The 28000-nt window shown below is 51.1% G+C and overlaps 1 protein-coding gene across 7 annotated transcripts; it reads right to left on the reverse strand.

Annotated features, from left to right (window-relative positions):
• Positions 1 to 19: 19 nt before the first annotated feature.
• On the reverse strand, positions 20 to 27910 carry DHX30 (DExH-box helicase 30). Of its 7 annotated transcripts, none has more exons than XM_031470226.2 (24): positions 27780 to 27910; positions 25826 to 25920; positions 25034 to 25140; positions 24040 to 24094; positions 19509 to 19604; positions 18364 to 18392; positions 12462 to 12592; positions 11722 to 11832; positions 7531 to 7832; positions 6953 to 7073; positions 6085 to 6234; positions 4310 to 4462; positions 3197 to 4033; positions 2849 to 2924; positions 2658 to 2762; positions 2228 to 2403; positions 1841 to 2047; positions 1672 to 1753; positions 1411 to 1604; positions 1131 to 1290; positions 860 to 1017; positions 662 to 765; positions 444 to 583; positions 20 to 346 (listed from the first exon to the last, which is right to left on the reverse strand). In XM_031470226.2, exons 3-24 carry the CDS (start codon positions 25056 to 25058, stop codon positions 93 to 95), a joined length of 3666 nt encoding a protein of 1221 aa, XP_031326086.1. In that variant the 5' UTR covers positions 25059 to 25140; positions 25826 to 25920; positions 27780 to 27910; the 3' UTR covers positions 20 to 92. The 7 variants fall into 7 exon arrangements, with proteins under 7 accessions (XP_031326086.1, XP_031326087.1, XP_064352666.1 ...); XM_031470227.2 differs by having other exon boundaries at positions 25826 to 26007; positions 27780 to 27848; XM_064496596.1 differs by lacking the exon at positions 27780 to 27910 and having other exon boundaries at positions 25826 to 26279.
• Between the last annotated feature and the right edge of the window lie 90 nt (positions 27911 to 28000).

The raw sequence follows: 28000 nt of genomic DNA on the forward strand, positions 1-28000 counted from the left end.
CCCCAGCGGATAGCAATGCTCACAAGGGATAAATAGAACTTTATTTTAAATAAACATTTGCACTCTGTACACAGCCCCAGCGGTCACGGGGCTCAGTCGTCAGCTGTCTTGCGCACATCAAAGCTGCCACAGGGCCCACGCAGCAGCTCTGCCAGCAGGGCAAGCAGCTGCCCGTGCTCCTGCTGCACGCAGGGGGGCAGGGCGGCCAGCTCGCTGCGCAGGCTCCGCTCCACCATGCGGCCCAGGGCCCGGCGCAGCTCCCTCAGCAGCCGCACGGTGCGAGAGTCACCCTCCAACCTCAGCAGGTCGCTGTCACTCAGGGAGATGGTGGCCCGGCGCCCATCATCTAGAGGAAGGGAAAGACGGGGAGCCCGGGTAAGGCCAGGCCCCCGAGGAGACAGCAGCCAGAGAAGTGGTGGGGCAGGAAGGCTGCAGGTACTCACCACGGACGTGGACGTCCCCGTCGGTAAGTAGCAGCACAGCTAGTGGGTGCACCTGGGAGGAATCCCGGACGAAGACGCTGCCATTGGACTTGACAGCCATGAAATACGTCAGCCATCGGCTCCGGAGCCGTGTGGCCTCCCTAGGAACAAAGGGCTAGGTGAGGCCCCCCTACTGGACCATCCCAGCTGCCCCGCGCCCCCACTGACAGCACCCCCACCTGTTAATGGTCGACTTATGCAGCAAGATGTTGCCGGATTTGGTCCTGTATGTGACACTGTTGGGCTTGAACTTGCCCTGCCTGGTCACCTTTCCCTGCCTCACCTGCCAGGATGAAGGAAGAGGTGGGTGGGTTGGACAAGGAGCTGGGATGGGAAGAGAGGCCAGGGCCCGGGACCCCACCTCCCCAAGGCAGCACCTGGATAAGGTTGGGGTAGAGACCCGCCATCAGCACGCCCTTCACCAGCTCCTCCTCTTCACTGTACTCATTGCACTGGGCAGAGGCCAGGGTACAGTCCGAGGGCTTCCCCACAAGGAAAGCTTCATAAATGTTCTCTGAGAACTGCTTGATGAGTCCTGGGGAGGCAAAGTCAGGGTGAACCAAGGACCCCTGGTTCTCAGCTCACTGTGCATGGGGTCAGCATGAGTGGGAAGGGTGGAGGGACTCAGCTGCACAGGGCCCCACTGACCATGGATGAAGCGCAGGCTGGGAGCATAGAGTAGGTTTTCCTCCAGGTAGTTCTCACGGGAGCTCCGGTCCTGCCAGCGTAGCACCTCCTCCCAGCCGGACACAGCCCGCACAAAGGCCAGATGGTCACTGCCACTGTCGTGGCTCAACAGTGCCTTCACCTGGGAGGGGAGGGGGGTGCTGCAGTCACAGGGCAGGGACCAGAGGAGGCCACCTCAGGACAGGAAGTGGCAGAATGCCACAGGGAGAGCAGAGGGCTACGCGAAGGCACCGGGTCTGACCTTGTCCACCTCCGCCCGGTTCTGCAGGCTGCTGCTGAAGGGGTCCCGGGTGAGGCAGGAAACGACCACCAGCAGTGGGTGTAGGCAACGGAAGATAGCAGCCAGCACTATGGCCTTGGCCAGCCGCGGGTCGGTGGAGATGTGGGCCAGGCGCTGCCCCAGGGTGGTTAGGTACTCCCGCTGGTCCAGCACCCCTGCAAGCTCAGCTGTCAGTCCCGCCCTTAGCCACTCCGCAGCCCGGCCCGGCCCGGCCCCACTCACCGATCTCCTGGAGCAGGATCACAGCCTCATCCACTGCCTTGATGTTTGGACTGTCCACAGCCTTGGAGAGGAACTCCACTGCCTGCAGCACAAACGAGCCAGAGCCCCCATTAGCCTGCGCCCTGCCTGCCTGATCCCAGGGCCAGCCCCCCACCTGCCTCTGCCGCACCGTCTTCTCGGGCATATGGATCTTGGCTTGCAGCACCAGGTTCTCAAGAGGTGTGCGCAGAATCTCTGGCACTTGGAAAGGGGCCATCTTCTCCAGCCGGCTCCGTGGGAAGAGGTGGTAGGCAAAGCCTGACTGGCAGCGGCCCGCCCGACCCCGGCGCTGGATCACATTGGCTCGAGACACCCACACAGTCTCCAGGCAGGACACCTGGGGGAGGGGGCAGGTGAGCAGCCACGTGGACACCACAGGCCTTCCTCTGTGCTCCCGGACGCCTGGCCTTCACCTCACTCAACCCCTCTACAGCCCTCCCCAACAGGGACACTGAGACCCCACAAGTGTGGCCTTCTCCAGACACACACGCAGGTCCAGGGTGGATCTAGGTGCCACCTTGGTCTTCAGGTCGTAGCGTTCCTCCTTGTGCAGACCGCTGTCCACCACATGCACAATGTCATTGATTGTGATGGAGGTCTCAGCGATGTTGGTGGCCAAGACAATCTTGCGCACCCCAACGGGAGGCTGCTGGAATATGGCCTTCTGGTCCATCATGGGGATGTTAGAGTGCACTGGTGGGCGGCAAGAACACACTAGTTATGGGTGCTGCTCCCACCAAAACTTCCCCTGATGAGGGCAGGCAAGGATTTTGACCCTATTTTGATGAAACTGAGGCCCAGATCAGTGGCATGCCCAGTAGAAGTTGCAAAGCCAGCAAAAGCAGTGCAGCCTAATGAGAAACCCACGGCCCTTGAGCCCCAGGCGAGTCTAGGACAGAGGGCAAGCCTGATGTCTGGGCCACCATCCCCATCACACAGGCTCTCACCTGGCAGGATAAGGTACTTGCTCTCATGCATGCCCAGGGCCTCCTGCAGGCGTTGCTGCACTCCTTTGATCTCCTGCCAGCCAGGCAGGAAGCAGAGGATTCCACCTGTAAAGGAGCCCCGAGGGTATGAGCCGGTGGCTCCTGGCAGATGGAGGGCAGGGTGGGCATGGGGCAGAGGAAAAAGCACCCACCTGGTTCCCCCCGGGCATCGATGTGCAGAACCAGATCAGTCACGAGGTCCAAATCGAGAGCGCATTCATCCTCAGACTGGGGTGGGGGAAGAGAGGCCAGTCACAGCCCTGGGGCCAGGGGTCGTGCATAGGACACGGCCACCAAGACTCAGTGAGGCCGACGCACGTGAAACATCACCTGCAACCCTCACCGCACCCTTGTCAAACAGGCCTGATCATTCCCATTTCTAGCAAGGAAACCAAGGCTTGGGAAAGTTAACTTGTCCTCAGCCACCGGGCCACAGGGACAGGAGGAGGGGAGTCCACGGAGGAGAGCATGGGCAGGATGGGGCAGGCGCATCCCCTCACCTCATGGTGCCGGTGCCGGTGTGGGTACTGGTGCTTGCCCAGCTTGGCCAGGATGTCCTCCAGGTAGTGCTCCTTGACGGGGTACATGAAACCAGGCACCTTGATGACAGGGCAGCCACCAAAGTAGCGAGAGAAGCGCTCATTATCGCCGGTGGCACTCATGAGCACCAGCCGCAGGGCTGGGTTGAGCCGCTGCAGGCCCTTGAGCAGGATCAGCAAGAAGTCCGTGTTCACGTCCCGCTCGTGCACCTCATCGACGATGACGTGGCTCACGCCCTCCAGGCTGGGATTGCTCTGCAGCTTCCGCAGCAGGATGCCCACTGTGCAGAAGAGCAGGGCCCCACCTCGGGCCGGAGGCTTGCTTTCCAACCGTACCTGGAAGCCCACATTCCGGCGCAGGGAGGGACCCAGTTCGTGGCTGACTCGCTGCGCCACGGACACAGCCGAGATGCGGCGTGGCTGCGTGATGATCACGTTGCAGCGCGCGCCGCGGCCCTCGGTCACATAGCGCTCCAGCAGCAACTGCGGGATGCGCGTGGTCTTCCCACAACCAGTGTCCCCGGCGATGACCACTACCGGGTGCTGCTCGATGGCATTGAGGATGGTGTCCCGATGAGGGTCCACAGGGAGCTGGGGGGCCTCCTGCCAGACTGGCCCTCGCCGCCGCCACAGCTCCAACAGGCTCTGGCTCAGACGTAGCTCCTCTGCCTCTGACAGGGGCACGAACGGCTTGCCTGTGATAGGGTCGCTGAGGGGCCCTGAGTCCTTGCCCAAGGGCAAGATGTCATCACTCTGCAGCCGGAGCTCTGGGGAGATCCATGAACTATCCACAGGGTACTGGGGGACAGGAGAGGCAAGCAACATGGTGAAAGAGAAATACCTTCTCGTTTACCGAAGATTCACCTGGGCCAGAAGCTGTGGCCTAACCCACTGCGCAGGACTCAGTCCTGACCGCCCCAGGACCCTAGGGCAAGACTGGACTGCTAGGGGCAAGGGTGTTCCCAGGCTCCGTCCCCAGTAGGGGAAGGGAAGAGTTACTACGCCTGCTGCAGGTGGAGGCTTTCCATCTGGGGAGATGAAGGCATAGGCACAGTGGATGTAGGGGATTCTTACGTGGTTCAGGAAGGTCTCTATCTTGCGGAGGATGGGCTCCGGCACCTGGATGGTACATGGCCGGCGCTGGGTCTCACCCAGCTCGCGCAAGGAGGCCAGGTTGTACATGGCGTGGGTGAGCGGCTCATTGTTCCTGTCCACCAGGCCCAGACTCTGCAGAGGAGACACGTATAGCTTGGCCTACACCCATCTCCCCAGAACTGGCCCAGACTGGCTCAGGAGCTCCAAACAAGTTGTACATGGCAACCTCTTTTCTGAGAGATTTTGGGTTTTGGCTGAGACAATGCAGGAAGGAGAAATTAGGAGCCAGAAAAATAAAAGTCTCCACCAAAAAAAGGGGGGGGATGGGGTGTTAAAATAGTTGAAGAAAAACAAGACCTGATGTGTCTTAAGTAAAACAGGGTGAGTGCCCCTGAAAAATCTCTTCCTCTTCCCTTAACACACCTCACAGGCTCCTCTGACTTTGCTGCCTCATCAAAGCCCACCCCAGCCCCACAACCTTTCAGGTCCAGCTGCCACACCACCTTCTCTCTCTGCATGACACCCGTCCATCTGTGACCCCATCATACAAATGTGTCTGGAATTTCTGTAAGCATCTACTTCTGCAACTTGATCAAATAAGCCACTGGAAGGGAAACTGCATCTTATTTCCCTACATACCCAAAGGCATTCCCACACATCGGGGAAGTGTGGAAAACCAGCCAGTTTTCCGGATGGTCTGTCACATCTGGATTGGGCTCTCCCTCCAAAGCCCAAATCAAACACTCCCTCCTCTAAGAAGGCTACCCCTGCAGGGACCAATCCCCTTCCTCTGGCCTCCTGGCAGACAAGGGCAGGGATTATAGTCCCCAGAATACAGGAGGTGCAAACAGGGCCACTAAGCTGCAGGAGAGGCCTCCGTCTTTTTCCAGGACTGCGAGAATTTACCGTCAGCCTCTCCGACCAGGGCAGCCAGCTGTTCTGGGAAGCTTGCTCCTTTCCGAGACAGACCTCTACCATGCGGGGGGACCTCTCATCACTATTTGTTGTCTATCAAGCTAAAATTCAGACTTCAAGTTAAAATTCAAATTTCTCCCAATAAGCCCTAGCTCTGCCCTCTTGAGCTACAGGGAAAACATCATTCTCTCTTGCCACTTGCCCCTCTACAGTTCTCCAGGATCCTGTTATCTCTCACCATCAGCTGTATCCAAAATTCACTTTCCAGAGCCAAACATGCACCAAAGGTATATCTGACCATTCTCTCTTGTTCTGCAAACCAGACCTCCATTGGGTTCAGGTTACTAACTTCTCGCAAGTCCCAGCACAATCGAACTCCCACTACTGGGGAGTCAGCTGACCTCCAAAGCCTCTTCAAAACAGCTGCCAGCTCTAAGCCACACCGCCTTCGCCTTGAAATTGATCCCTTCGGTCTTCATCCCAAATAAAGAATTCCTTTGGCCACAAAGCCCAGGTTATCAGTATCTTACTAGACAATTCCTCCAGCTGGATGCCATTCAGAATGGTGAGCATGTCTCCTGGCTCCACTCAGGTTCCGGCCCCCAGTGCTGAAAGGCTGAGCTCACAGGCAAAGCACCTCCAGGAGGACTGTGGGGGAGCCGTGGAAACAGCAGCCTCACAGCCTGATGAGCAAGGCTTGGACACCAGATATTTACGTACCCAGGCCAAAGGCCTGGTATGGTGGATTTCATCTCCTGGGAAAGTGGATCAATTTGCCAAGAGTAACAGGGAACTCCAGGACATCTCATGCATCACACCAGGGACCCTCCTGCACTCACCTTCAATTTCTTACAAGCCAAGGCTGCCGCCTTATTCTCAGCCTCTGCTTTGCGACGCCCTTTGGCAACAAAGGTCATGGGACAGGGCCAGAGTAGGGTGAGGGTGGACAGCTTGGTCTTGGTGCCCACGGTGTGGAACTGCATGAGATTCTATGTGAAGGGCAAGAGAGATGGTTACATAAAGGCAGGGAATGAAAATATCTGTGGTGTTCAGAACGCCGAGGACCCAGACAGGGAATAAACCCCCATATGAGCAGCCCACAAACATCAGCCACGAAAGAAGTGCCACCGTACAGGCAGAAGCCAGTCCCCTAGGGCTGCACCTCCCACACCCGGGCCTGGCTTCTCTACTGTAACATGATTTCACAGCATGAGACGGCGTCTGGGCAACTTCACTCCCTGTCCTCTTAGCCCACCGTCCTCTCAGCACCTTCCAGGCAACCAGGTAGGATGAAGCTGTCACCATGAGCTAAAAACCAGGCACATTCTGGGGGAAGGAAAAGGTCTTCCTTGTACCTTAACCAAAGCCTCAAAGCCTCAAAGCCTGGCAGCAAAGACAAATTCATGCCTCAGCAAGTCAGCCACCCACCCTCCTTCATTCTGGCCCACCACCCTTGAACAAACATGGGTCTTCCACTCCTAGTCCCCAGCCTGTCCCTGGCGCCTGTGTCTGACTTCCATTCTGTCCCTACTGCTTCACCCACCAAGGACCTCGAGTTCCCCCCCAGCTGGCCTGGGCTGGCTGGAGGAGCAGGTATCCTCGGCCGTCCTGCACACCTGTGGTCTCCCTCCTGCCTGGTCTTGGGGAAAACCAGGCTGGACCACGCCAGCTCCCCACCCTCACACACTTCTAAGAGACCCAGCTCACCTTAGCCGTGGAGGACGATGTTGCTATCTGAATCACCTTGGCCAGAAGGTTCTTGGGAAGTGGAAACTGGGTCAGAGCTCTAATAGCACTGTCGTCATCTGTCATTTCAAAGGAACCCCCCCTGGAAAGACCAAAAGTTGAGGTGAAAAAGTGCCCTCTTCCTGGGCCACGTTCACCAGGGGTAGGACATGGCGTTGCTGCAATGGGCAGTCCGGAGGCATGAAAGAAGTGGCCGGCCAGGCATCTTAGATCCACAGATGCCTGATGCTCCCTCAGTCCCCCAGATAGGAGGGAGGGGCAAGGGTCAGGCACAGTAGTTGCTGGGACTCTGAAAAGACCCAAGTGTGAGCTGGAGGGAAGGTCCACGCTGCTGTTTTGTGAAAGCCCGGCCATACAGTACGAGGCCGCAGCCGGCTCTCCCCAAGGACAGGCAGGCGTACCACTGAGTAACTGGACACACGGACTGAGATGAGGGGCAGGGGCCCTCCCATCACAGAGAAGGCTCCCAGGGAACATCCCCCCTCATCCCCATGTGGACGTGCGGCCAGCTTCCCTGCATCCCCTGCCTCCAGCTGTACCTCGAGTCCCTGAGTGGGGTGTGGGAGTCCTGCTGGGTCATGGACAGAAAGTCAGTGACATCAATGGTCCCCTCTTCTAGCTCTTCCTCCTCATCCTCCTCTTCCTCCCGGCCCAAGGAGCGGGATAGGCCCCCAGGTCCCCCTGGTCGGATGCTCTCAGGATTCAGCTGCCGCCAGGAAGTGGGTGGCATGGTGGGTTCTGGGCGCCACCAGCTGTCAGCCGGAGAGCCAAAGCGATCTGCTAGCACGCGGTATTTGGCTGCATCAAACAGCTCGTTCCGGGGACCCAGCAGACCCCAGCCCTGGGGGAGAAAGGGCGTTGTGAGGGCCCATGCCAACCTCACATGTCAAGCTGCCTGGAACCTGCCCGGTTACACTGTAAGTCCCTCGTGTGAAAGTCAAGCCTGTTCACCTGTCTGCCCGCCTTAGCCCTTAGCCCAGATCTGGGCAGGAAGAGAGCACTTCACTGTCTAGTTTCAACAGGTAAAAATGACAAGGCAAATTCTTACACCTGTTCTTATAAAACTAAACAAAAACCCCATGGGGCAATGGAAAGCAGATGCATTCGCCATGTGATCTGGGAAGCTTCCTTGAATGTAGCAACTGGGAGACATGCTGTCTATACCATAAAACAGATACACCTCTGACACAATAATCATATCCTGGGAACATACTCTAGAAATAACTTCAAATGTTTTTCAAGCCTTGTATACAAAAATGTTATTTTAAAATGTATCACAGCTTCATTCTTTTTTAGAGAAAATCAAATAAAATATTTGCTGAGAATGAGGAGCATATGCAAAGCAACATGCTGGCCACTCTGGGCACCATCAGAAGAGAGACCTGGTCCCTGCCTTCAAGAAGCTCAGAAACTAAGAGGCAGAAGAGAAATGCAGACCAGACTCTAAGGAACAAAAAAGCAAGTAAGAAACTAGAAGAACAGGAGCAGAGCGTAAAGGTCAAGGAATTCAAGCTGGCCTTGCCCAGGGGGACAGCAGGCTTTTCCTCCCCACCTCCACTCACCCCCCGCCGGCGGGGCGCCATCCTAAGGACACCCCTGTGCGCCCCCCTGCCTGCTGCTCTTCTCTCCTCAGAAACCCTCCCAAGCCGCTTCCCTCCCAGGGCTCCCCTACCAGCTCATGCTTCCCCACCAGCCCACCCTGCCTCCCTCCTCCTCCATCTGGCCAGCTCTTTACCTTGCCCTGAAGAGAGCTCCTGCAGCGATGCTCCATGCTCCTCCCTCTCCCGTGCCGCCTCCCGTCCGGCCCTCCCAGCGCGCTGCTGCTGGAGACTGCCCTCCATCAACTACCACCAGCCAGAAGACCCAGCACTCGGGGTCAATCAACACTCCTGGCTGACACATCTAAGGCCTTAGATTTCTGGCTTCTGCCCACCCATCGGTACCATCACCAGGCACTCAGATCCACGCTGGCACTCCTCTCGGTTGTGGGCTCACACCCTCTTCCATGCCACAGGGCCCTGGGTCTGGAGTTCCCTCCCCATCCCTGTCCTTGGCAAACTTCTACTCATTCTTCAAGAGTAGCCTATTTTATTCAGGAGGCTAGAGTGCACTTCCTCAAGTGGGTGCCTCGCCTCCAGGCTGTGGCTGCTCCACGAGCAACCTGAGTCACCTCTGTGTTGCCAGCACTCGCTCCAAGCCTGAAGGTGATGCGGAATAAACACACATCCAGTTTGGGAGGAAGAGAGAAGAGCTCAAGAACTCTGAGTACAAACCCTGAGGAATGCAAAGGCTATGAACTCCAGAACACATAAAGAACTTCTATACTCAACAACAACAAAAATCAGATTAAAAAATGGGCAAAGGACTTGAATAGACACTTCTCCAAAGAAAATACATATAAATGGCCAATAAGCACAAGTAAAGATGCTCAACATCACTAATCATTAGGGAAATGCCAATCAAAACCACAATAAAATACCACCTCACACCCATTAGGATGACTACTATAAAAGAAAGAGAAAGAAAGAAAATAACAAGTGTTGGTGAGGATGTGGAGAAACTGGAACCCTTGTGAGCTGTTGGTAGGAATGTAATGGTATAGCCACTGTGGAAAACAGTATGACAGTTCCTCAAAAAATTAAGAATAGAATTACCATACGATCCTGCAATTCAACTTCTGGGAATTAAAAGCAGGGTCTTGAAGAGGTATTTGCACACCCATGTTTGCATGAGCATTATTCACAGCAGACAAAAGGTGGAAGCAACCCATCGATGGGTGAATGGATAAGCAAAATGTGGAATATCCACACAATGGCATAATATTCAGCCTTTAAAAAGAGAGAGATTCTGACACATACTACAACATGAACGGACCTAGAGGACTTCATGCTAAGTGGAATAAGCCAGTCACAAAAGGATAAATACTGCATGACTGCGCTTACATGAGGTACTTACAACAGTCATCCTTAGAAAGTAGGATGGTGGTTGCCAGGGGTTGCGGGGAAGGGGAGACTGGGAGTTGTTTACTGGGTACAGAGATTTCGTTTTGTAGGATCCAAAAGTTCTAGAGATTGGTTGCACAACAGTGTGGCTTAATTCTGCTAAACTATATACTTGAAAACAGCTAAGATGGTAAATTTTATACTTTGTGTATTTTACCACAATTAAACAAACACAGAAACAAACAGAAAAGGCTAACAGCGTAGACAGGGAACAGAGACCGTGCTGGGGAGGAAGGTGATCACTCCTTCCAGAGACCAAACAGACAGTCTCTGTTCAAAGTGCCTTCAACATCCAGCCAGAAAAGAATTTCTCACCCTCGGCACTACTGACATTTTGGGTCAGGAAATTCTTTGTTGTGGGGACTGTTCTGTGCAGGATGTGTAGAAGCATCCTTGGCCTCACCAGTAGCACTCCTCCAGCTGTGGCCACCAAAAATGTCTCTAGACATTGCCAAATGTCCCCTGAGGGGCAAAGTACCCCCAAGTTGGGAACCCCTAAGGTAGAGATGCTCTATGGGAAATGGGGATTTCTGAGACATTAAACACAGAACCCGCTGAGAGAGATGTCCCCAGGGAGGAGCACAGAAAAAAACAGATGTTTACAGAGAATGGGAGAGGAGGAGCCTGGAGTGACCCAGAGAGAAGGTTAACCCAGGGGCTGAGGACGAGATGCCAGGCAGTGCCAAGGCCACAGAACATTCACGAGAGTGACGACCTGAGATGAGGCTGACGAGCCTAGCAAAGCGCTGCTCCTATCAGCGAACAACCACCCAGCGGCTACTGCTACACATGGGGCGCTGTGAAGCTGCGAAGATAACCAGCCACCACAAGGGCTGTGACACTGAAGTGGAAAAATGCAAACCACAAGCACAAGCACAGAGAGAAGGGGGCACAAGCGCAGGGGAAGCAGGGCCTGGGGAAGGGATTTGCACACTGAGGGATGCCTACAGAAAAGGACCAGATGAGGAAGGATCTGAAAATTAAATAAAAGCATGGGAGAGGAGATGAAAGAAACACACAGAAAGGGGACAGAGAAAAGAGAAGGGTCATGTTGGGGCCCAGGATAGGAAGAGGGACCTCTCTTCCTGAGATTCTGGAGGGAGGCAGGGACGATGAAGGTCTGGAGACCATGAGCGGAAGAGAAGCTGAAGGAATATACGTCCTACAGCTCTGTCTTTGTCAGCAGAGACGAAGACCTAGGAACGTGAGGAAGATTCAAGGTTGGCACAGCCACAAAGGGAGTTAATTAGGGATGGAGAGAGAGGCTGGGAGCGACAACGAAGGTCTACAAAATGCTGGGTAACCAAGAACTGAAAGCAACCCATGTCCACCACTGGGAGGTCAGAGAAGTGATTATCATGCTTCCATTCTAAGTGAGGACTACGTGGCTACAAAGAAAAACCTATGTGAAATAATGGAGAAAGAAAAACAGAAACCAAGATAGAAGTCTATCCATGCTGTTGCACATAGGGAGTATTTTGCCTAAAAGGTTCTTCTCTGTGGTTTCTGAAACCACAGAAAGTAGACAACTACAGGAATAAAAAAATAAGTATTTATTCCCTCATTGCCTGAAGCAAGAAAGGAATCACAAAGCGGGCAGGGCTCAGGACAGGTGTGTGGCTGAACATCCTGCCAACCTAAACCTGGGTGTGCCTGGCACCAGAGAGACCGTCACAGCAAGGTGCTCCCAGGAGGGAGGCGCGCGGGGCTCGTGCGGGGCGGGGTCACCTTGAACAGCTGGCAGGCCGCGGCTGCAGCCTGCCTCTCAGCGTCGATCTTCTTGCTGCCGTAGCCTTCTACCTCCACGCTCTTGGGCCATTTGATGTGGAGGGTGACTTTCTGAGGAAGACAAGAGAGAATCAGGACCCTTGCCTCTCTAGACAGCAAAGCTACTCCAAATCATATGGACAATCAACAGCAAAGCTGTGAACCTCACAGAGGCAGAGCTATGTGAGGACAGGACCCCAGCGACAACGTTAACTCCTTGTAAGCCTCTGACTCCCGCACCCTCAAGCCCCTCATCCCACCTCAAGTTGTTCTGCTGCTTCTAAGTGCCATGTCCTAGCCAGAGACAGGGCAAGATGGAACCTAATTTATCTTTAAAGTCTTCATTCAGAATGGTTTGCCTGCGTGTGTCTGTGGGTCCCAGGACCAACATGACTCTGGCAGCAGGAATTATTGTCAACTCTAACCCTCTGCAATCCCAGTTAGTTGACGGGGAACCAGGGATCCGTGCGGAGACCTGTCTTACACAAGATGAGAACGCCTCCCTTCACCTGCCCTGTTCCATTTCCCTAAACCAGGCTCTTCTCCAGACCTAGCTTTGCTCTGAGATTCTCCACTGACCGTTCTCAATTCAGAAAACCCACTCTATGGCCTCCTTGACAAAAAAGCTGAGGGAGAAAAGGGCAGCCAGTCTCCTTCCTGGGAGTCAGACCAACACGTCTCCCTGCCACCAGGAGAGTTACCTTTTTCTTCGGTCCATTTGTGTGCACGTAGACCAATTTGTCTTTTGCATGTGAGATGCCAAGGGCTCTTCCAATCACACTGTTGAGAAGATTTTTGGGCTGTGGAAATTCTTTTAATAGGTCCCTAGAAGCTAAGAAAATAAGAAAAAAGTATTATAGTTGCTCTTTCTCTTTTAAAAACTCCATGGGTTGTGTATCAGGGCAACCCTGGTCTGGATACTGAGGATGTTGGCTTGTGACCCCAAACCACCCAGAAGCATCTTAGAAAAGGAGGGAGAAATGGCTTCTGGGTTTACAGGGGAACATGAGGCTAGACCCACTGCATGATCATCTCCTGAAAGAGAAGGGACAATGCCCTACACACCACAGGGGAACCAGCCAGCATCCTCTTCCCCACCCAAGCTCATGACTTAACATATCAGCTACAGAAGCCTACATGGTAACAATCCCCTAGTCTGATGTCTGAAAGAAGGCACTCAACAAAAAGCAGAACAAAATTAACCACATACGCGCACAAGAGATCAAGACAATGCAAGGCCCCCTCCTAAAATAAGACACACAAGAGGGAGGATTGGAGCCAATTCTCAACTGTACTTCAGCACCCTGCAAAAAGCCTCCCCAGAGCCAGATTATGTGTAGGGACACTGATTAGGGCCCTCCATAGCTGAGACACAGGCATGAGCTACGCCTCCCCGGAGTTCACTGGAGTGAATCAAGTGGAGGCAGTATGCATCAGACACCACAAGAAGTACCTTTTTAAACGTTTACTTTGGATCAATCTCAGAGCACAAATAGGTTAAGATATCCACCTAGGGGCAGCTTGTGCCAAACACAGGGCTTAGCCAGACCATGAAGAAGCCTGCTGGGAATGGCTGAAAACAAGGAAGAGCCCCAGAGAACAAGAGTGGACCAGGATCAGAGACCAGCAGAGGAAACGGGAAGCTTTTTCACTCTCCACTCACAATCCCTGGCATTATAATTCAACTTTAAACCAGCTCCAAAAAGGAATTTTATAGGGAATAAATATATGCACCTGTGCACCTGCATGCATCAATCGTAAGTCACCTGGGAAGCACTTCAAAGCACTGCACACCCTGATCCCCATAGAGCACTTGAGTATAGCGGTGATGTTGGAGAAGTCTATGTATTTGGAAAAAGCTCCTCCAGGAGTTCTGATCCAACCCTGCTGCTGGGTTGAGACTCTTTCCTTGGAGCAGACTCCTGTGTCAGCTGGCCAAGAGGATTCTGTCTGGCCCTGTCTCCCTCTAAGCAGTAACTTGTAAAGCAACTGAGAATCGAGTAGTCAAGAAAAAACATCTCAGTAGACTCAAAGGGGTTCCATCCCACAGGGAGACCCAACTTTAAGTAGCCCAGTAGACCCACATATCTAACAGATGTGCAGTGGTACCCTCTCCAGCTCTACAGGGCAGGGATGCTCTTACCAGTTTCATTTCCTGCACTATTCAGGAGGCACAGCGCTGGGATCCACTAAAGCAATCATTCTGTCTCTATTTGAAATCCTGGAGTCCCAGGTGTATTTTGTACCTTTCCCTTTCCTGCATCGGTGAGGATGTGCTTACCCTTAATGCTCTAACCCTTGACCACCATCCTGGCAGGAACCGGACGTTTACCTGTTTCCCCCCACTCCTTCGAGGTACGCACCTCTCACCTGTTCTTGCCAGGTGCAGGGGCTCCAGTCCCAGAACCTCTGCGCTTGGAGTCCGTTTGGGCCTGGGCTTTACAAAAGCAGGGATGGAGCCCGCCATTGGATGGCGGTCTCGACCACCACCGGAGAGAGCCCCCACCCCTAGCTCTGCCATCCCCAGGGGTCAAGGGCATCCCGGCCCGACCGCCCCCGCCACTGCCCTCACCATTCACCATGCTTCCGTCGCCTTCCCCGGGCCCGCCGGGGGCCACCCCCGCCTCGGCCTCGGCAGCCTCCTTGGTGCGGTCGGGGCGGGCGCAGCCTGTCGAGAGGCCGCGCGAACACCCCTGTCGCCCGGTGGTGTGGGGACCCAGCGGCCGCAGGCGCGGAGAGACGCCGGCGGCCAGCGCCATGAGCCTCCTGGCGGCCGCCATCTCGCTCCCACCGGCCCCCGCGACCGGGGAGCTCGGCAGGGACAGGGCATAAGGGCAGGAGCGGGCGGCCGGGCGCCGCGCGCCCCCTGCCGGACGGGCGGACCCGGGACGGAGCTGAGATGGCTCCCGCCCCACACAGCCCAGGGCCTCCAGAGCCCACGCTCCAGTCAACTGGTGGGCAGACCGGGCGTGGGCGGGGACCCTGCTGAAATCACTCCTCCAGTAAATCCAAACCCACAGTCTCGTCGTCTGAATCTGAAGCAGGAAGAGAGAATGGGGTTTTCTGGAAAACAGGGCCGGCTTCAGCTCAATGTTCATCGGAGGAAATGAACTTGGAGTTCCCTCTAGGTCCTACCCATGGTCCCTAAATACCTCTCACCCCGCGACAAACTGGCTACCACTCCAGACGGCAGAGTGTAAGAGAACTGCTGCATTGCCGCACTGCCATCTCATTTAACGGCTTACGAAGTAACCCTGGTGAAGAATCTGGAGCCAGGATAGGGAAGACCTCTTGAAAATAAGCAGACCAGATTTAAGCTCCAGAGCTGGAGTCAAAAGGGGAAAAATACCCGACTTGGGCACTGTGCCCAAGAACTGAGCTGGTCCAGCACTGAAAGTCTGAAGCTGCGTGTCCTGTACTTGTTTGAAAGCCAGATAGGATTCTGTTTCCAAACTACTACGCCTGGGTTCTAGCCAGGCTCGTTCCTCTCCGGCCTCTCCTGGCACTGAGCAGCAGGGTTTTGGGTCAGCTGGGACTCAGACTGAATCTGCACCTTGGGGTAGTGGCAGTGGCAAATAAGGGCCTCAAGGTCTCAGTCCCTTGGAACGAGGTTGGCAATGCAATTTGTAAGCCGGGAGGCAGGGTTTTGTTGTTTGTTTTATAATTCTAGATCTGATTCCCACGATCCATTGGAGAGCTTGTTAAAACGCTGCTGGGAGCCACCTCCACAGTTTCTTATTTATTAGTTATGGAGTGGGGCCCAAGACCCACATTTACAACAAGTTTCCAAATAATACTGAGGTTGCTGGTCCGGGATCAGATTCAGAACCGCTGGCCTATGACAAGAACATGGGATTTGAGTCCTAATACTTAGTCCCAACTCTACCACTTGCCCGCTGTGAAACTTGCGCTACTTTATCAATTGAGAAAATTAGGAAAAACTGGCTCTGATCATTTGGTATGGCTGTGCTTAAGATAAAATGGGAATGTTTGGAAGGGGGCTTTGCAGAGGACTGTTAGAGAAGCCCCTGCCCAGTGAGGTCTCAGACAACAGGGGACAGGTCTCTTAGAAGTAGACCCAGGCAGGATGGGACAGCTTCAACCCACTCCTCCATTCCGTCCTCAGTGGGTTTTTACCAGGAAAAGGGCAGAACGGAAGGTGGCCTTGGCAGCAATGGTCTGACCTCACAAGAGGATACCATCCTTATCAAACACCTCTACCCGGATCAGCCATACTAGGATGGCAAGACCCTTGGGGCAGAAAATGATTCTACAAGGGCTTTACATTTGGCCAAGTGTAACTTTAATTTGCCAAAAGCCAAGGCATCTACCCGGCTTCAGGAGTAGTTTTCAAGGATTGTTAGCAGCCCAAATTCCCTCAAAATAATCCAGAAGCTTACCAAATCTGGGGGTGGCAGCAGTAGCTGAAGCCAAATTTGGAAACTGTGGTATCTGAAAGCTGAAGGCAGAAGCCTAGACAGAAAGACTTCACCTGGAAAGCAGGGCTTGGGCCCGTCCTGGCATCTCAGGACCCTCAGTACAGCACTATACACTGACAGTCACTCAGTCAGGCTAAGGTTGAAAAGCTATCATTTCATGGATTTGCTTCCAAAGTGGAAGGCTATACACAAAGCAAGATTGGCCATGAGTTGTTCATGTTCAAGCCAGACTACAGGTACACAGGGGATTATTATACTATCTTCTCTATTTTAGAAAACATATTTCAAGCAGATGTTTGAAATTTTATGTTAAAAAAGAAAGGCAGGTGATGCCAAGCAACTAACTGGTTCTCTGAGAGCTCTTGTTCTCCTTTTCCTGTATCATTTACTTCATCTGGGCTCTAACAGTTGGTGTCACCTTGAGCAAATACTTGATCTCCAAAAACTTCATCACCTTTTGTAACATGAGGGCGACTCTTAGACCTGCTCTTGGAACCCTTCTGGTTCTGTGATCTCCTCATTGGTCTAGAGCAGGGGTGGCCCAAATGTAGCCTGCAGACCAAATCTGCCCACTGCCTGTTTAGATAAATAAAGTTTTATTGGAACATAGCCATGCTCATTTGTTTCTGTATTATCCATTACTGCTTTCATACTATAATGGCAAAGTTAAGTAGGTGCAAGAGAAACCCCATGGCCTGCAAAGCCTAGAATGCTTGCTCTCTGATCCTTAAAGAAAATTTGCCAACTCCTGCTTTAGAAGACCTTGAAGAAAGTTAGTGGGGCTCAGGCATACCCCCCCCCCCCACTTCCTTTCTACCAACATTGAGCCTTCTCCTCCACTCTCCATTCTTTGGGGAGAGAAAGTTGACTTCTCTGCCTATGAAAAAGGAGGGAAGTTCTGAAAAATAAGGAAGAGATACTGGCTCAGAGACCTCCCCATCTCTTCTGTATCAAGCATGACATTTGGTACTTAAAAGTGCTAAAAAATGACATTCAGAAGCTTGGAATTAAGGTTAAAGGATTTGCTGAATACACAGGATGTTTTAGGATCCCAAACATTGAAGGCCCCAGGAAAAACCAAGAGGAGGAAGCCCAAGATAGTCTGGACTTGGGCAGACCAGAGAACTTCTGGAGGGAAAGTGAGTGGGACCACCAACATCTGAAGAAACCAGGGGTCTCAGCCAATGTTCTGTCAACTTAATCATAGTTATGTATTTTACAGATGATCAAAATGGCAAGAAATGGTCCACCTGGCTGGCAACAAAAAAGGTAAGGAAACTCACAGGGGCTGGGTGGCCCCTCTGACCACACTACCCATTCTCACGGCTTTCCCATCCATGTAAGTAAAGCCACAAGGGCCCTTGAGGTAGACCACCACACCAAGAGGTGACATGCCTGTACGAGGGAATGGACAGGAAAGACAAGTCCCGTGGTGCCCAGGATCCTGCCAGAAGGCATGTTATCCCATGTTGCTTTCGAGCGCTCTACGTCTCAGAACTGGGTGGGTGGGGAAGATACGTAGGAAAGGTTTGGGGGGCAAATTTCTTAATTTATTCACCCTTTACTTCGGAAGGAGGCCTTGCTAAGAGGTTGGTAGTAGAGTAAGGGGTAGCTTGGGAAAGGAGGTCGTAGTTTTTTCCAATTCCAAATCTGACTCTGCTGGGCAGTGTAACCTATTCAACTGGCCTGTTCACTGTTTTCCTGTTTGAACACCAGAGATTGTTTCTGCCACACTCTTTCTTCTTTAGAGCTGAGGCACCAGCAAAGCCTCTAGGGAATCAGAAAGCATGGCAGAAAGGTCCAATAGTCAATGTAGACTAAGAGGTCTTTTGCTTCTGTGATAAAGGAACAGAGGCAAGAACCCTTTCTAGCTAAAGGAAGAGAGCGAGAGAAAGAGAAGGCAGATGCAGACACCCATGGATGCCTTCTGGAGACGCAGCTGTGAGGAGACAGTTGGGCTGAGGGGGGTCTGTCCCCCTCCGGGGAAGACGGTGCAGGGCCTGTTGGACTGCCCCACACGGATCAGCTGCCCCCAACCAACATCACCAGTCTTCTCCTCTGCCCGTGCTCAAGGAGGCCGTGCCTAGACGTGCTGCCTGGTTAATCCCAACTAACCATCTTAAAGCTTAGCCAAAGCACATCTGACACTCTCAGAGCCACTCACCTGCCATGTTGGAAATGTTAACGTTCAGCCTTTTCGAGTTACAGGGCATTTTAAGAAAGAAAAAAAAAAGGGCAATCAACTCTTGTTTTGGCAATAGTAGGGGGTGGCATTTCTTCAATACCTAAGTCAAACGGTCAGAGGGGCCGGAAGTACTTATTTCTAAACTGCTGTGTGTAGTCAGGGCCACTGCAGTAGGAGGGCAGTGCATGTGGAAACCTCATGGGAACAGGCAGCAGTGTGTGCTGCAGAAACTGAACTGCTGTGTGCTCCCCACGCCCTTCCTGAGCTCTTGACCTTCAAAGCACTTTACAGACAGAGCCTAAAGTGGACATGTGGTCTCCACATAAGGCAAAGACTCTGTGAACTATAATGGTGTTCTTCCACTGGAAAACTGGGGGAGGGGTGTGAACAGGCAGCCAGTGGAGCAGGGAGGGGCAGCTGTCAGGACAAGGAAGAGGCTGCCAGGAGCACTGGTCTTAGCAGACCTGGAAAAGATCTAAGTCTGAGGGAAGAGAGGAGACACTCATGGGCAGAGATGCTTCCCTGGGTCCTATTACTGGCCCTGTCCCTGGGTACCAGTGGGACCTGAGGTGAGCTGTCACCTGTCTGGGTGCCCTGGCATTCTCCCCTACCAAAAGGAGAGCCTACCTTGCCAAGTGGACTGAGAGACAGATTTTAATGTCAGTAAAGTGCTTTGAGGTGCTGGGAGAGACAGGGAAGTGATTTGCCCGGCATCCCCAATCCTCCAAGATCGGGGGCTCTGGGCCGAGTCAGGGCTCTGTATTCTGGCCCTGCTACAAGCACCCTGCACTTTCTGAGCCACCTGAGCCAGAGACTGCCTGGAAGGTCCAAGCCCTCTGATTCTCCCTGCTGGTGCCAAACACCCAGACTGAGCCTACGCTCTATTCCTGGTCACTCCAGGAGGCCCAATGAGACTATAGGATCTAAGCCAAGCGGCCAAGGATCATGAAATAACCCAGTCCTTTCCATGATCTCTCCCTGAGGGCTGTGAGAGCTCTGCTAACCCCACTCCTCCTCACTTGCTTTCCAGAGGCCTATGGCCCTGGCACCTGGGCTCCCGCTGCCATCCACCTCCCCACAGCCCCTGAACCAAGTTGGTGCTGGAGGCACGGCTCCTCCCTTACCTCGAGAGATGGTCCCTCCAGGGGCAGGGTTGACACACATGGGTGGAAGACGGGGTGGGGGAAGTTTGCACTGACGCTGCCTGTGCTGGGCCCGATCTGGGGAAAGAGAGAGGCATCAAGGTGATGTGTTCTCCCCCCTCACAGTTACAGACCCCTGGACTGACTCACCCCAGAGGATCTGCGAGGAGCTCTGCTGCTGGACGGTCTCTGGAGCCAATCACAGGTTCTGAGAAACAGTGCCGCTAACGCCACACAAAACAGACGTGACACATCATAGCCTTGGAGAAGCTCTCAGAAGAGCCTCAACCTCTCCCTGTTCTTTTAGCCACCCTCCATGAGTGAAACGCCATCCCAAGTACGTCTCTATGGTCCCAGGGTACTATGTAAATCCCAAGTTCTTCCACTATGGAAGTTATCCCTGTGTCTGCTACGGGTTCCCTGGATGAGCCACCAGATCTCAAATTATTCTCTCCAAGAACTGGGCCAGAGAGGAACTAACTGACTGCTAGTCCTCCTTAAAAGCCAATATCAAGGCCACACTTACCAGCCTTCTCCCTCTTTCTAAAAGTTAATGATTTTCCATTCCAAATATTTCCATTCATTCAGAGACTAAATACTACTTATCAGTGACCTATAAGGACATTTTTAAGAAGTTCCAATAATTTGATATACATGAACTAAAATTAAGACACTCACTGAGTCTTCCCATAGGAAGGTGAAAATGTGTGGCTAAGGAAAGTTTAAAGTCTTTAGAACCACCAAAATGGTGAAAACACCAGAGAATCACTGGTCTAGGGGAAAAGGTGCATAAACTCTTTGCTCTCTTTGCCCCACGTTTTGTTAGAATGGGGCAGGAGAAGAGCATGGAGAGAGAGTCTCACACACTACATACCTGGAAACATCCTGTTCTGCTACAGTGATGCCCTTTCCTATAATGCAAATCAGCTTCTGTACAATTGGGAAATAGGGGAATGATATCGACAAAACATAAGAACCCTTAATTCAAATCTAATTTTTCTACGGCAAAGGAACTGAAAAGCAGGAGTAAAATGATAATCTTCAGCTAAAAAGCAGAAGCCCCTTGAGCTGTATTTTCTAAAAATTAAAATCGAGTGCCTATAGGGAATCGAGGTGGTAGACACATGGTGTTCACCATACAATTTCTTCAACATTGCAGTATTTCTGAAATTTGTCAAAATGAAATGCAGAGGGGAAACCAGGTACTTGCACTTAGGTCCCCCTGCCCCCACTCCCAGCTGCACAAACTCCTAACAGCAGCTGCACTGGCTCGGAGCTCCACTTCCACCTGCGCTGTCTCAGCAACTGCCAGCTCTGTTCTCATTAGAAGGTTCAGTGCACATATTTAGCATCACACCGAGCTGCCTGCCTCAGTGGTCCAAAGTATCTTCCCAGGTACCGATGACAGTTTTTGTCATCCTCTGGCCATAAAGTTGCAGTTGTATTCCCTTAACTCTATTTTCCCCATAAGCCCTCTTGTAACATTACAGGTGTGTGACTTTGCAGAAAACATATAGAGTGTTACAGTACAAATGCCTGTGGGGTCTTCTGGAACAAAGGGCCTAGGATCAAGGTTTGTCTTGGAATTAATTCCAGCTCTGCCTTGAAGCTAAGGTTGACCAGCTCAACCTCTCTATTCCTGTTTGAGGAAGGTCCTCATTCATATCCAAGGATGCTGGCTTAAAAAAAAAAAGAATACATGATTTGATGATTATTTATTTATTATTTCATTAAGCATTTTCAGTAATTGAGGGAAAGTTGTAACAGTCCCACTACAACATCACTGAGCCCTCTTCTGACTACTGGAAGTGGAGGAAAATTGCACTCTTGCCACTGATACAGTGTTTTTCAAAGTTCTGTGCTGATTGTAAAAGACTCAGCTTGCTCTTTGTGGCCTGATTCTAACAGCATTATAGCTGGGAGACAAGAAACTTGTGTTAAGATGCTAGCAAAGGCAATAACAGGTAACTTAGCAGGCACACAAGCATCCTAGCTGAGAGGTGCTGGCAGCTCTGTTTAATTACATGATAGGAAAGATGGTAGCCACAAGACCCAGTGGGCCACCACCCACAGTACTGCAGGGAACTGTCAGGTCATTACCTTCAGAACCATCAAATGGCCCATCCCACTGAAACTGTAAACCCCCGAGTATCTGAAAGCATCTCTGAAACATAACTATCTCCACCCTAGTGGCTCATACACAGCAGGTGCTCAATCTTGGAGCCACAGAGCACATTGTACATTGAGGCCAGGCTTTCACTCTCCAGCAAAACACGGGCTATAGGGCTGTACCCCAAATAGATCAACATACTCACATTTATCAAGGGCCTGCCAACCCATGGATAAGCACTGGGGACAGACCACAGCCAAGTACTTCTCCTGTATCGTCTCTAACCTTGACTATACATACCCTGAAGACAGAGGCTGGGAAACAGGTAAGTTAATACCTTGCTAGTATTAGTGGGGACCAGATTCAGACCCTAGCCAGTTGACCCAAGTTTATAACAAGTTAAAGTTTCCTCTCAAGACTCATGATGTCCTAGGGAGCTCATAATCTCACCATGAGGAACAAAGAAACACATAAAAAGTCTGTAAGTGATTAAAAAAGTCCAATACACCAATAAAATGTCACAAGGCCACACATGACCAATAGCCAAGGTCATGATGCAAACCACAAGTGAGACCAGCATTCAGAAAACAGGAGAAGGCACTGAGTCTTACAGACATGAAAAGACAGGTCTGCCTGAAGTAAAATATTTAAATCAGTGACTCTTTCAGATTAATGGGTTTCCCTGAGACCTTCAAGTATAAAACAGTTCTTGGTTAAGAATACAACACTTACCTGTGTGGAAAGCAAGGCCCCAAATCAGACTATGTCTGATTATTATGTCTTGAAGCTACTTAATACCATGGATTGTGAATTTACCAGGTGTCAGGCCCTGTTCTAAGCTGTTCACACGTATTAACTCATCTGATCCTTGGAACAATGCTATGTCCACTAAAATAGTGAGGAAGGAGGCACAGAGAGACTCGGTCACCTGCCCAATCCTCCTGTGGGTCTGGAGCTTTGGCTCAGTGAGGGTTTGCTGTCTCCCATTAAGCTGAGTGCTAACAATGCCACCTCTGAAGGGAAGCCTCTTGAACAAATTAATTTCCATCCTAGAAAGCAAAATCACAAGTGCTAGAAAGGAATTTTGTCCCGAAACTCCCTCACCTGGTACCATCTCCTTGTCACATAAAACAACATGGGAAAAGGATGGTTGTAATTTTATTGGGCTCTCCATCTCTTAATGAAATCAGTGCTGTTAATTCAGTCACTCCCACCAGGAGAGAACCAATTTTCACCCAACTTTTACAAGTGGGTGTACAACAAAGCCCACTGATGAGTAGATAAACACAAAAGCAATTAAACGTACTAAATTTTCAGCTCAAAATGTGCTGTCCACACTAATCTCAAGTTCAATGATTCCCTTTTCAGACACAGTTAACAAACACAATGAGGATGACGGAGATTAAGTTTTCAGGCAATCCAAACACAGACAGAGTGACTGAAGACAAACAAGGAGGCAGGAAGAGGCTGCTCTGAGCCCTGGAACATCCAGTCTCCTTATGGCCCATTCAGAAGATTTTCCAGGCCTCTGGGAACATAAGTTGGAGAAGACACAACTGGGAGGATCTTTTTAATCCTCATGGGAGGCCTGCTATGGTTCTCATTTATTTGTAAATATGCTCAGACAGGAGCCTCACGGTCAGCTTCAGTACAGGTGACAGGCCTTTTACTCTTTATTTCCTTCAAAGAGAAAAATCACACTCTTGTCTAAGATATCAAAGCCTTCGGGATCTGGCCCCTTGAAGTTTTCACCAGCTGCGTCACTTCCTGTAAGCAGCCCTTGAACGCTCCCCTATAGCCCTGCCGTGGCTCAATTCTGCTACCGCTTATGCAATCCCCTCACCACATCTGCTGGAGAGCACTGATTTCAAGACGTGCCACAATTTCTCCGATCACTAATACAGCAATGACTCAGTTCACTTCCACCAGCTGTTACTGAGGTCTACCATGTGCAAAATGCTGTGCAAGGCACTATGGGTGATAAAAGAGCACAACAGGGAGTTTCTAATGTAGTGATGCAATGAGTAATTCAGATAGACTAAGCACAAGAAAGTACAGATATGGTGCTGAGGAAGTCAGGAAGGAGATAGATTGTATTTGGTTGACAGAATCAAGAAAGGTTCAGAGGAAATGGTGTAAAACACTGGCCTAAAAAAATAATAGGATGTCAATAAGCAGTGAGTACATATGAGATGGCATTCAGGGAGAGGGGTGGCGAAGGTACACAAAGACCTCAACAAGGGGCTACAAGCACCATGCAGGAGGAAGGCTGAGAAAGGACTGTGGAAAGTCACTCAAAGAGGGGGTCCAGGCACTACACACTGGCACGGGAGTCTCACAGCCTTCACAGCTGCCTATCACAGGGATGAAGGGCTTGAGGTCACAGCACAGTTACATTCTTACCTTTTCTGAATGAGTCCAGGCTGAACATTTCTGGCCAGGAGGGAAAGCTGGAATCCTAAGAAGGAGGGTGGAGAGGCAATGGTTAATATTCTTGGTCCAGGAACTCAAAGAGAAGACTTCAGTAACACAGAGAGCACAGTCCGGAAGACAAGAAAAATGAAGCTCTTCACTAATGAGCCCCAACGGCTGCTCCCAGTCTTAAGGATGGAAGGGCCATCTCCACCATAAAGTAACAACATATCTTTGTTTCTAACTGAGAGCTTTCTTCTCTGTCCTAAACTCCCTGAACCCTGCTAAACAGAAGGAGATGCATTTCATCATAAGAAACATATACATCCATCTCAGCACAATACTTGCAGTTATCCTGGGACTTGTAGGAAGCAATGAAATTCTACATGGACCCCTGTTCTCAGGTGGCATCAGGATATGGGACTGATGACTATCTTATGGACAAACCGGTGTACTGGGCTTTCACAAAACCTAGCCAAGCCCCTAGGAATGGGACTTGACTAAGAGTATCAAAGAGTAACTGTAGAGTGATTCAAAATAAAAAGCTTTTCATACCAAAAAAAAAAAAATTAACAAAATAAAAAGCTCTTCATGGCAGAACCTCTATGAAATAACAAATATTAAGTTAAAGTTCAGCTGTTGGCCAAAAATTTTGCTGCATTCTGCTCATTAGTACATTTAACTGAGGAATATTATCTAGAGACCTAAATATACACACACATACACAAATAAGCAACACCTCTGGCTTAAAAGTTTTGTTTTTAACAAACACTCAAACTCAGACTTACAGATGTTTTTAATGATGTACTCCTGGGTTGGTGCAGTAACCCTATGTGGTCTTAGTTTAAAAACATCTACACAGTATTTTAGCAAATCGGGGTAAAGTCCAACATTACTAAGAGTCTATTGGGGCCTATACTCTTGCTCCTGACTGCTATTCCCTCTCAATTCTCAAATGGTGGGGAGGCGGGGGTGGAGGGCTGACCTGGGGACGAATCTTTCAGGTCCATAGCAGGTCTGCCCTGATGGCCTCCTCTCCCCCAGGGATGCCGGAAATTTCAGCCGATAGGATATGGTAGCTCAGAGAGAAAACTTCAATACAATATCAACAATGATACAATTTACTTTAATAAGTTACATTCTACAGACTCCTTCTATCCAAATTAAAAGAAAAGGGTATAATTTGAGATTCTGATTTTAAAGAACGCCTTAATATTATAAAATCTAAAACATCTAAGTGATTATTATTTAAGAAACAATACTTTCTTGCTAAGAAATTGTACATTAATTTGCCTATAAATAGACTCCTGGTTTTGCTTTTAAAAAGTTCCTGATCCTCTCCATGCCAACCAGTGCTCATATAACACTATCTTTTCCTGTATCAGTCTTTAAAAATATACTATGAGATTCTAGATAGGGTCTTTCAGAGATATTTTATAGAGCTCTAGCACATTTCACAGAGACCTTAGAGAAAACTACCTTCCCTGTCATACAGTATTACGTTGGAAACTTTTATGGTCCAGTGTTTTGCTTAAAAAATCCAGAGATAAGTAAAATAATATTATGTCAAGATTTCTTGCATAATGAAACACCACTTAACTCCAGATATAGTTACTATGAGATGATTCAAGGACAGAAAGAGTCCATAATGACAAATTAAAAATTATACCCTTCTTCCAAGACAGTCACAAATGGATTTAATACATGCCTTTTGCTTTACAGTGTGGCTGTGCATGAGACCCACCACCACTTTGTGTGCATGGTTAAGTCAACTCACCTTACAAGAGCAGTGACAGTCTCAGATTTTGTAGGCTTTTTAACTGGAGTTGAATTCTCTCTTTGCTATTCCTCATCACGAGGCTGGGCCTCCTCCTGGGAAGTACAATGCTGGGTCACTAAAGTGATGGCCCCCGCAGGGAAAGAAAGTTGCTCCGGACCACTGAAATTCATTTACTAACTCTAATAACAAGGACAAGTTTTGTTAGTGGCATGAAACATACAACTGGACACATTGGCCTCACTTCAGGACCTGCCGTGACCCACTCAAGACCCATCAAATTGTGAGCTGCCCTACATCAGTGCCTGTAAGATACCAAGAAAGATATGCTGTGGTGAAGAGGGACATGTAGTTCTGAAAGCATTTTCTCCAAGCCCAGAGCAAAACTTGCTTCCATTCTGAGTTCTACTCCCCTATGACTATAATAGGAACCTATCTAAGATAGGTAAAGAAGCTCTTCCAGATGGGGACAGCAACAAGACTAAACATTAAGTACCATTATTATAGTTTACACAGGACTTCTACAGACTTTATCTCAATCTATGCAAATACCCCATGAGGTAGGAAATATCTCTTCCAGAGAGCAAAACTGAGGCAGATTTCCCCAGAGAGATTTACACAACTTGCCCAAGATACTATTAACTGCCTCAGGGCAGAATGCAAATCTGCAGTTAAGGTATTGGGCTCCAAAGGTTACCACGCTTATATTACTCCTTATTTTCACATCATGCTGTTCCTAGATATCCCATGGTTCATTCTTTGAAAGAGTATTTTATACTGACATCTTCAAAGGCTGAAAGGGGCAAGAAGGTCCAATTGATAAATTGTGGACAACAATTCCATAAATTAAAACACTGGAGACGAATTATCTTTTGGAGGTAAAGGGACAACCTACACAGGTAGAAAATGCAGCAAAGGATGTATTTCCTGCACCTGAAACAGCTACACAAAGAGCACTACATAAATACCAAATACTATATCAGAAAAAGAGTCTTCCTTCCTGGAAACTCCAAGACTCCAAGATTTAAGTGTAAGTTATAAGATGTAGTCAAGTCCCAAATGACAGCGGGATTATTGCCTTCAAAGAAACTGCAAGGGAAACCATCAAACAATGTCTCATTTCACTCCGGCCAGTAAGTTGCAACCAAAATCAGGTTGAGAATCTGCAACTGGTCATCTGCAGTCCACCTGCTACAGAGTAGGACAAGCCCCTGTGGATGGAGGTTGCAAAGTGAGACAATCTCTCCCTTGCAAAATCACAATTAAGGTGAGCAATGTTGCTACACGAGGACTAGCTAGACTGCATGCTAACGCCATACTCCTGGCTCAAGGGTTCTGAGGACCCCTGGGACTCCAGTTCTCTGCAAACAAAGGACCCAACATGCATTAGGTCTTCCCCCCGCGAAATGGGGCAAGTCACCACCAGCAAACAAAGAACACCTCACTCCTTGGCCTCCCCCAGTGACAAGGTAGGTGCAAAAGGGGGCAAACCAGGGGGGCCAGAATGCACCAGGCCTCCCTTTGGACGAACGGTCCAGGCGGCACGGGGGCAGACAAAGGTCCCAGGGCACTCCGGGGGCTTTCTCCAGGCCCTGCCTCGGGAAACAGAGCATCCACTGAGGCGGAGGCGTCGTTGCGCCAATGAAGCGGCCTCTCCCGCGGCCCCCGAGGTGCCCCTGGCTACGAGGCCCGCCCCAGCGGACCGGTCTGGCCCCCGCCCCCGCCCCGGCTCCATGGCAACGGCAGGCCGAGGCCTGGCTGCCCACGGCTCGGCCCGGCCGGCTTCCCGGGCAGGCCTAGGATGCCCGGCCTGCTCTTCGGGCCCGCCCGCTTCTCCGCCCCACTCTCCGCCAAGCCGGGGGTCGGACCCGGGCCCCTCCTCGCGTCGACCACCCCCGGCCACGGCAAGCTCCTCAAGGGGGCACGAAAGGGGAGAATAAAAAGCCCAATTCACCTGTTGTTACAGATGTGAAACAAGCCTCGGTGCACCGCGCATGAGCCGCGGGCCCCCCCAACCACGGCCGGACTACAACTCCCACCAGCGGCGGCGCGGCCCCTTCCGGGTCCCGTGACGGAAGTCCCGCCGGCCGCCGGCGCTCCCCGGCCCGCGCCCCCGGCCCCGCCTCGCGCTCGGCCCCGCGTCTCCTCGGGTCTTGAGCGGGTCCCCTGCCTGGC

The sequence above is a fragment of the Camelus dromedarius genome, chromosome 17 (genome assembly GCF_036321535.1).
Source record: "Camelus dromedarius isolate mCamDro1 chromosome 17, mCamDro1.pat, whole genome shotgun sequence".
In the NCBI taxonomy this organism is placed as follows: Eukaryota; Metazoa; Chordata; class Mammalia; order Artiodactyla; family Camelidae; genus Camelus; species Camelus dromedarius.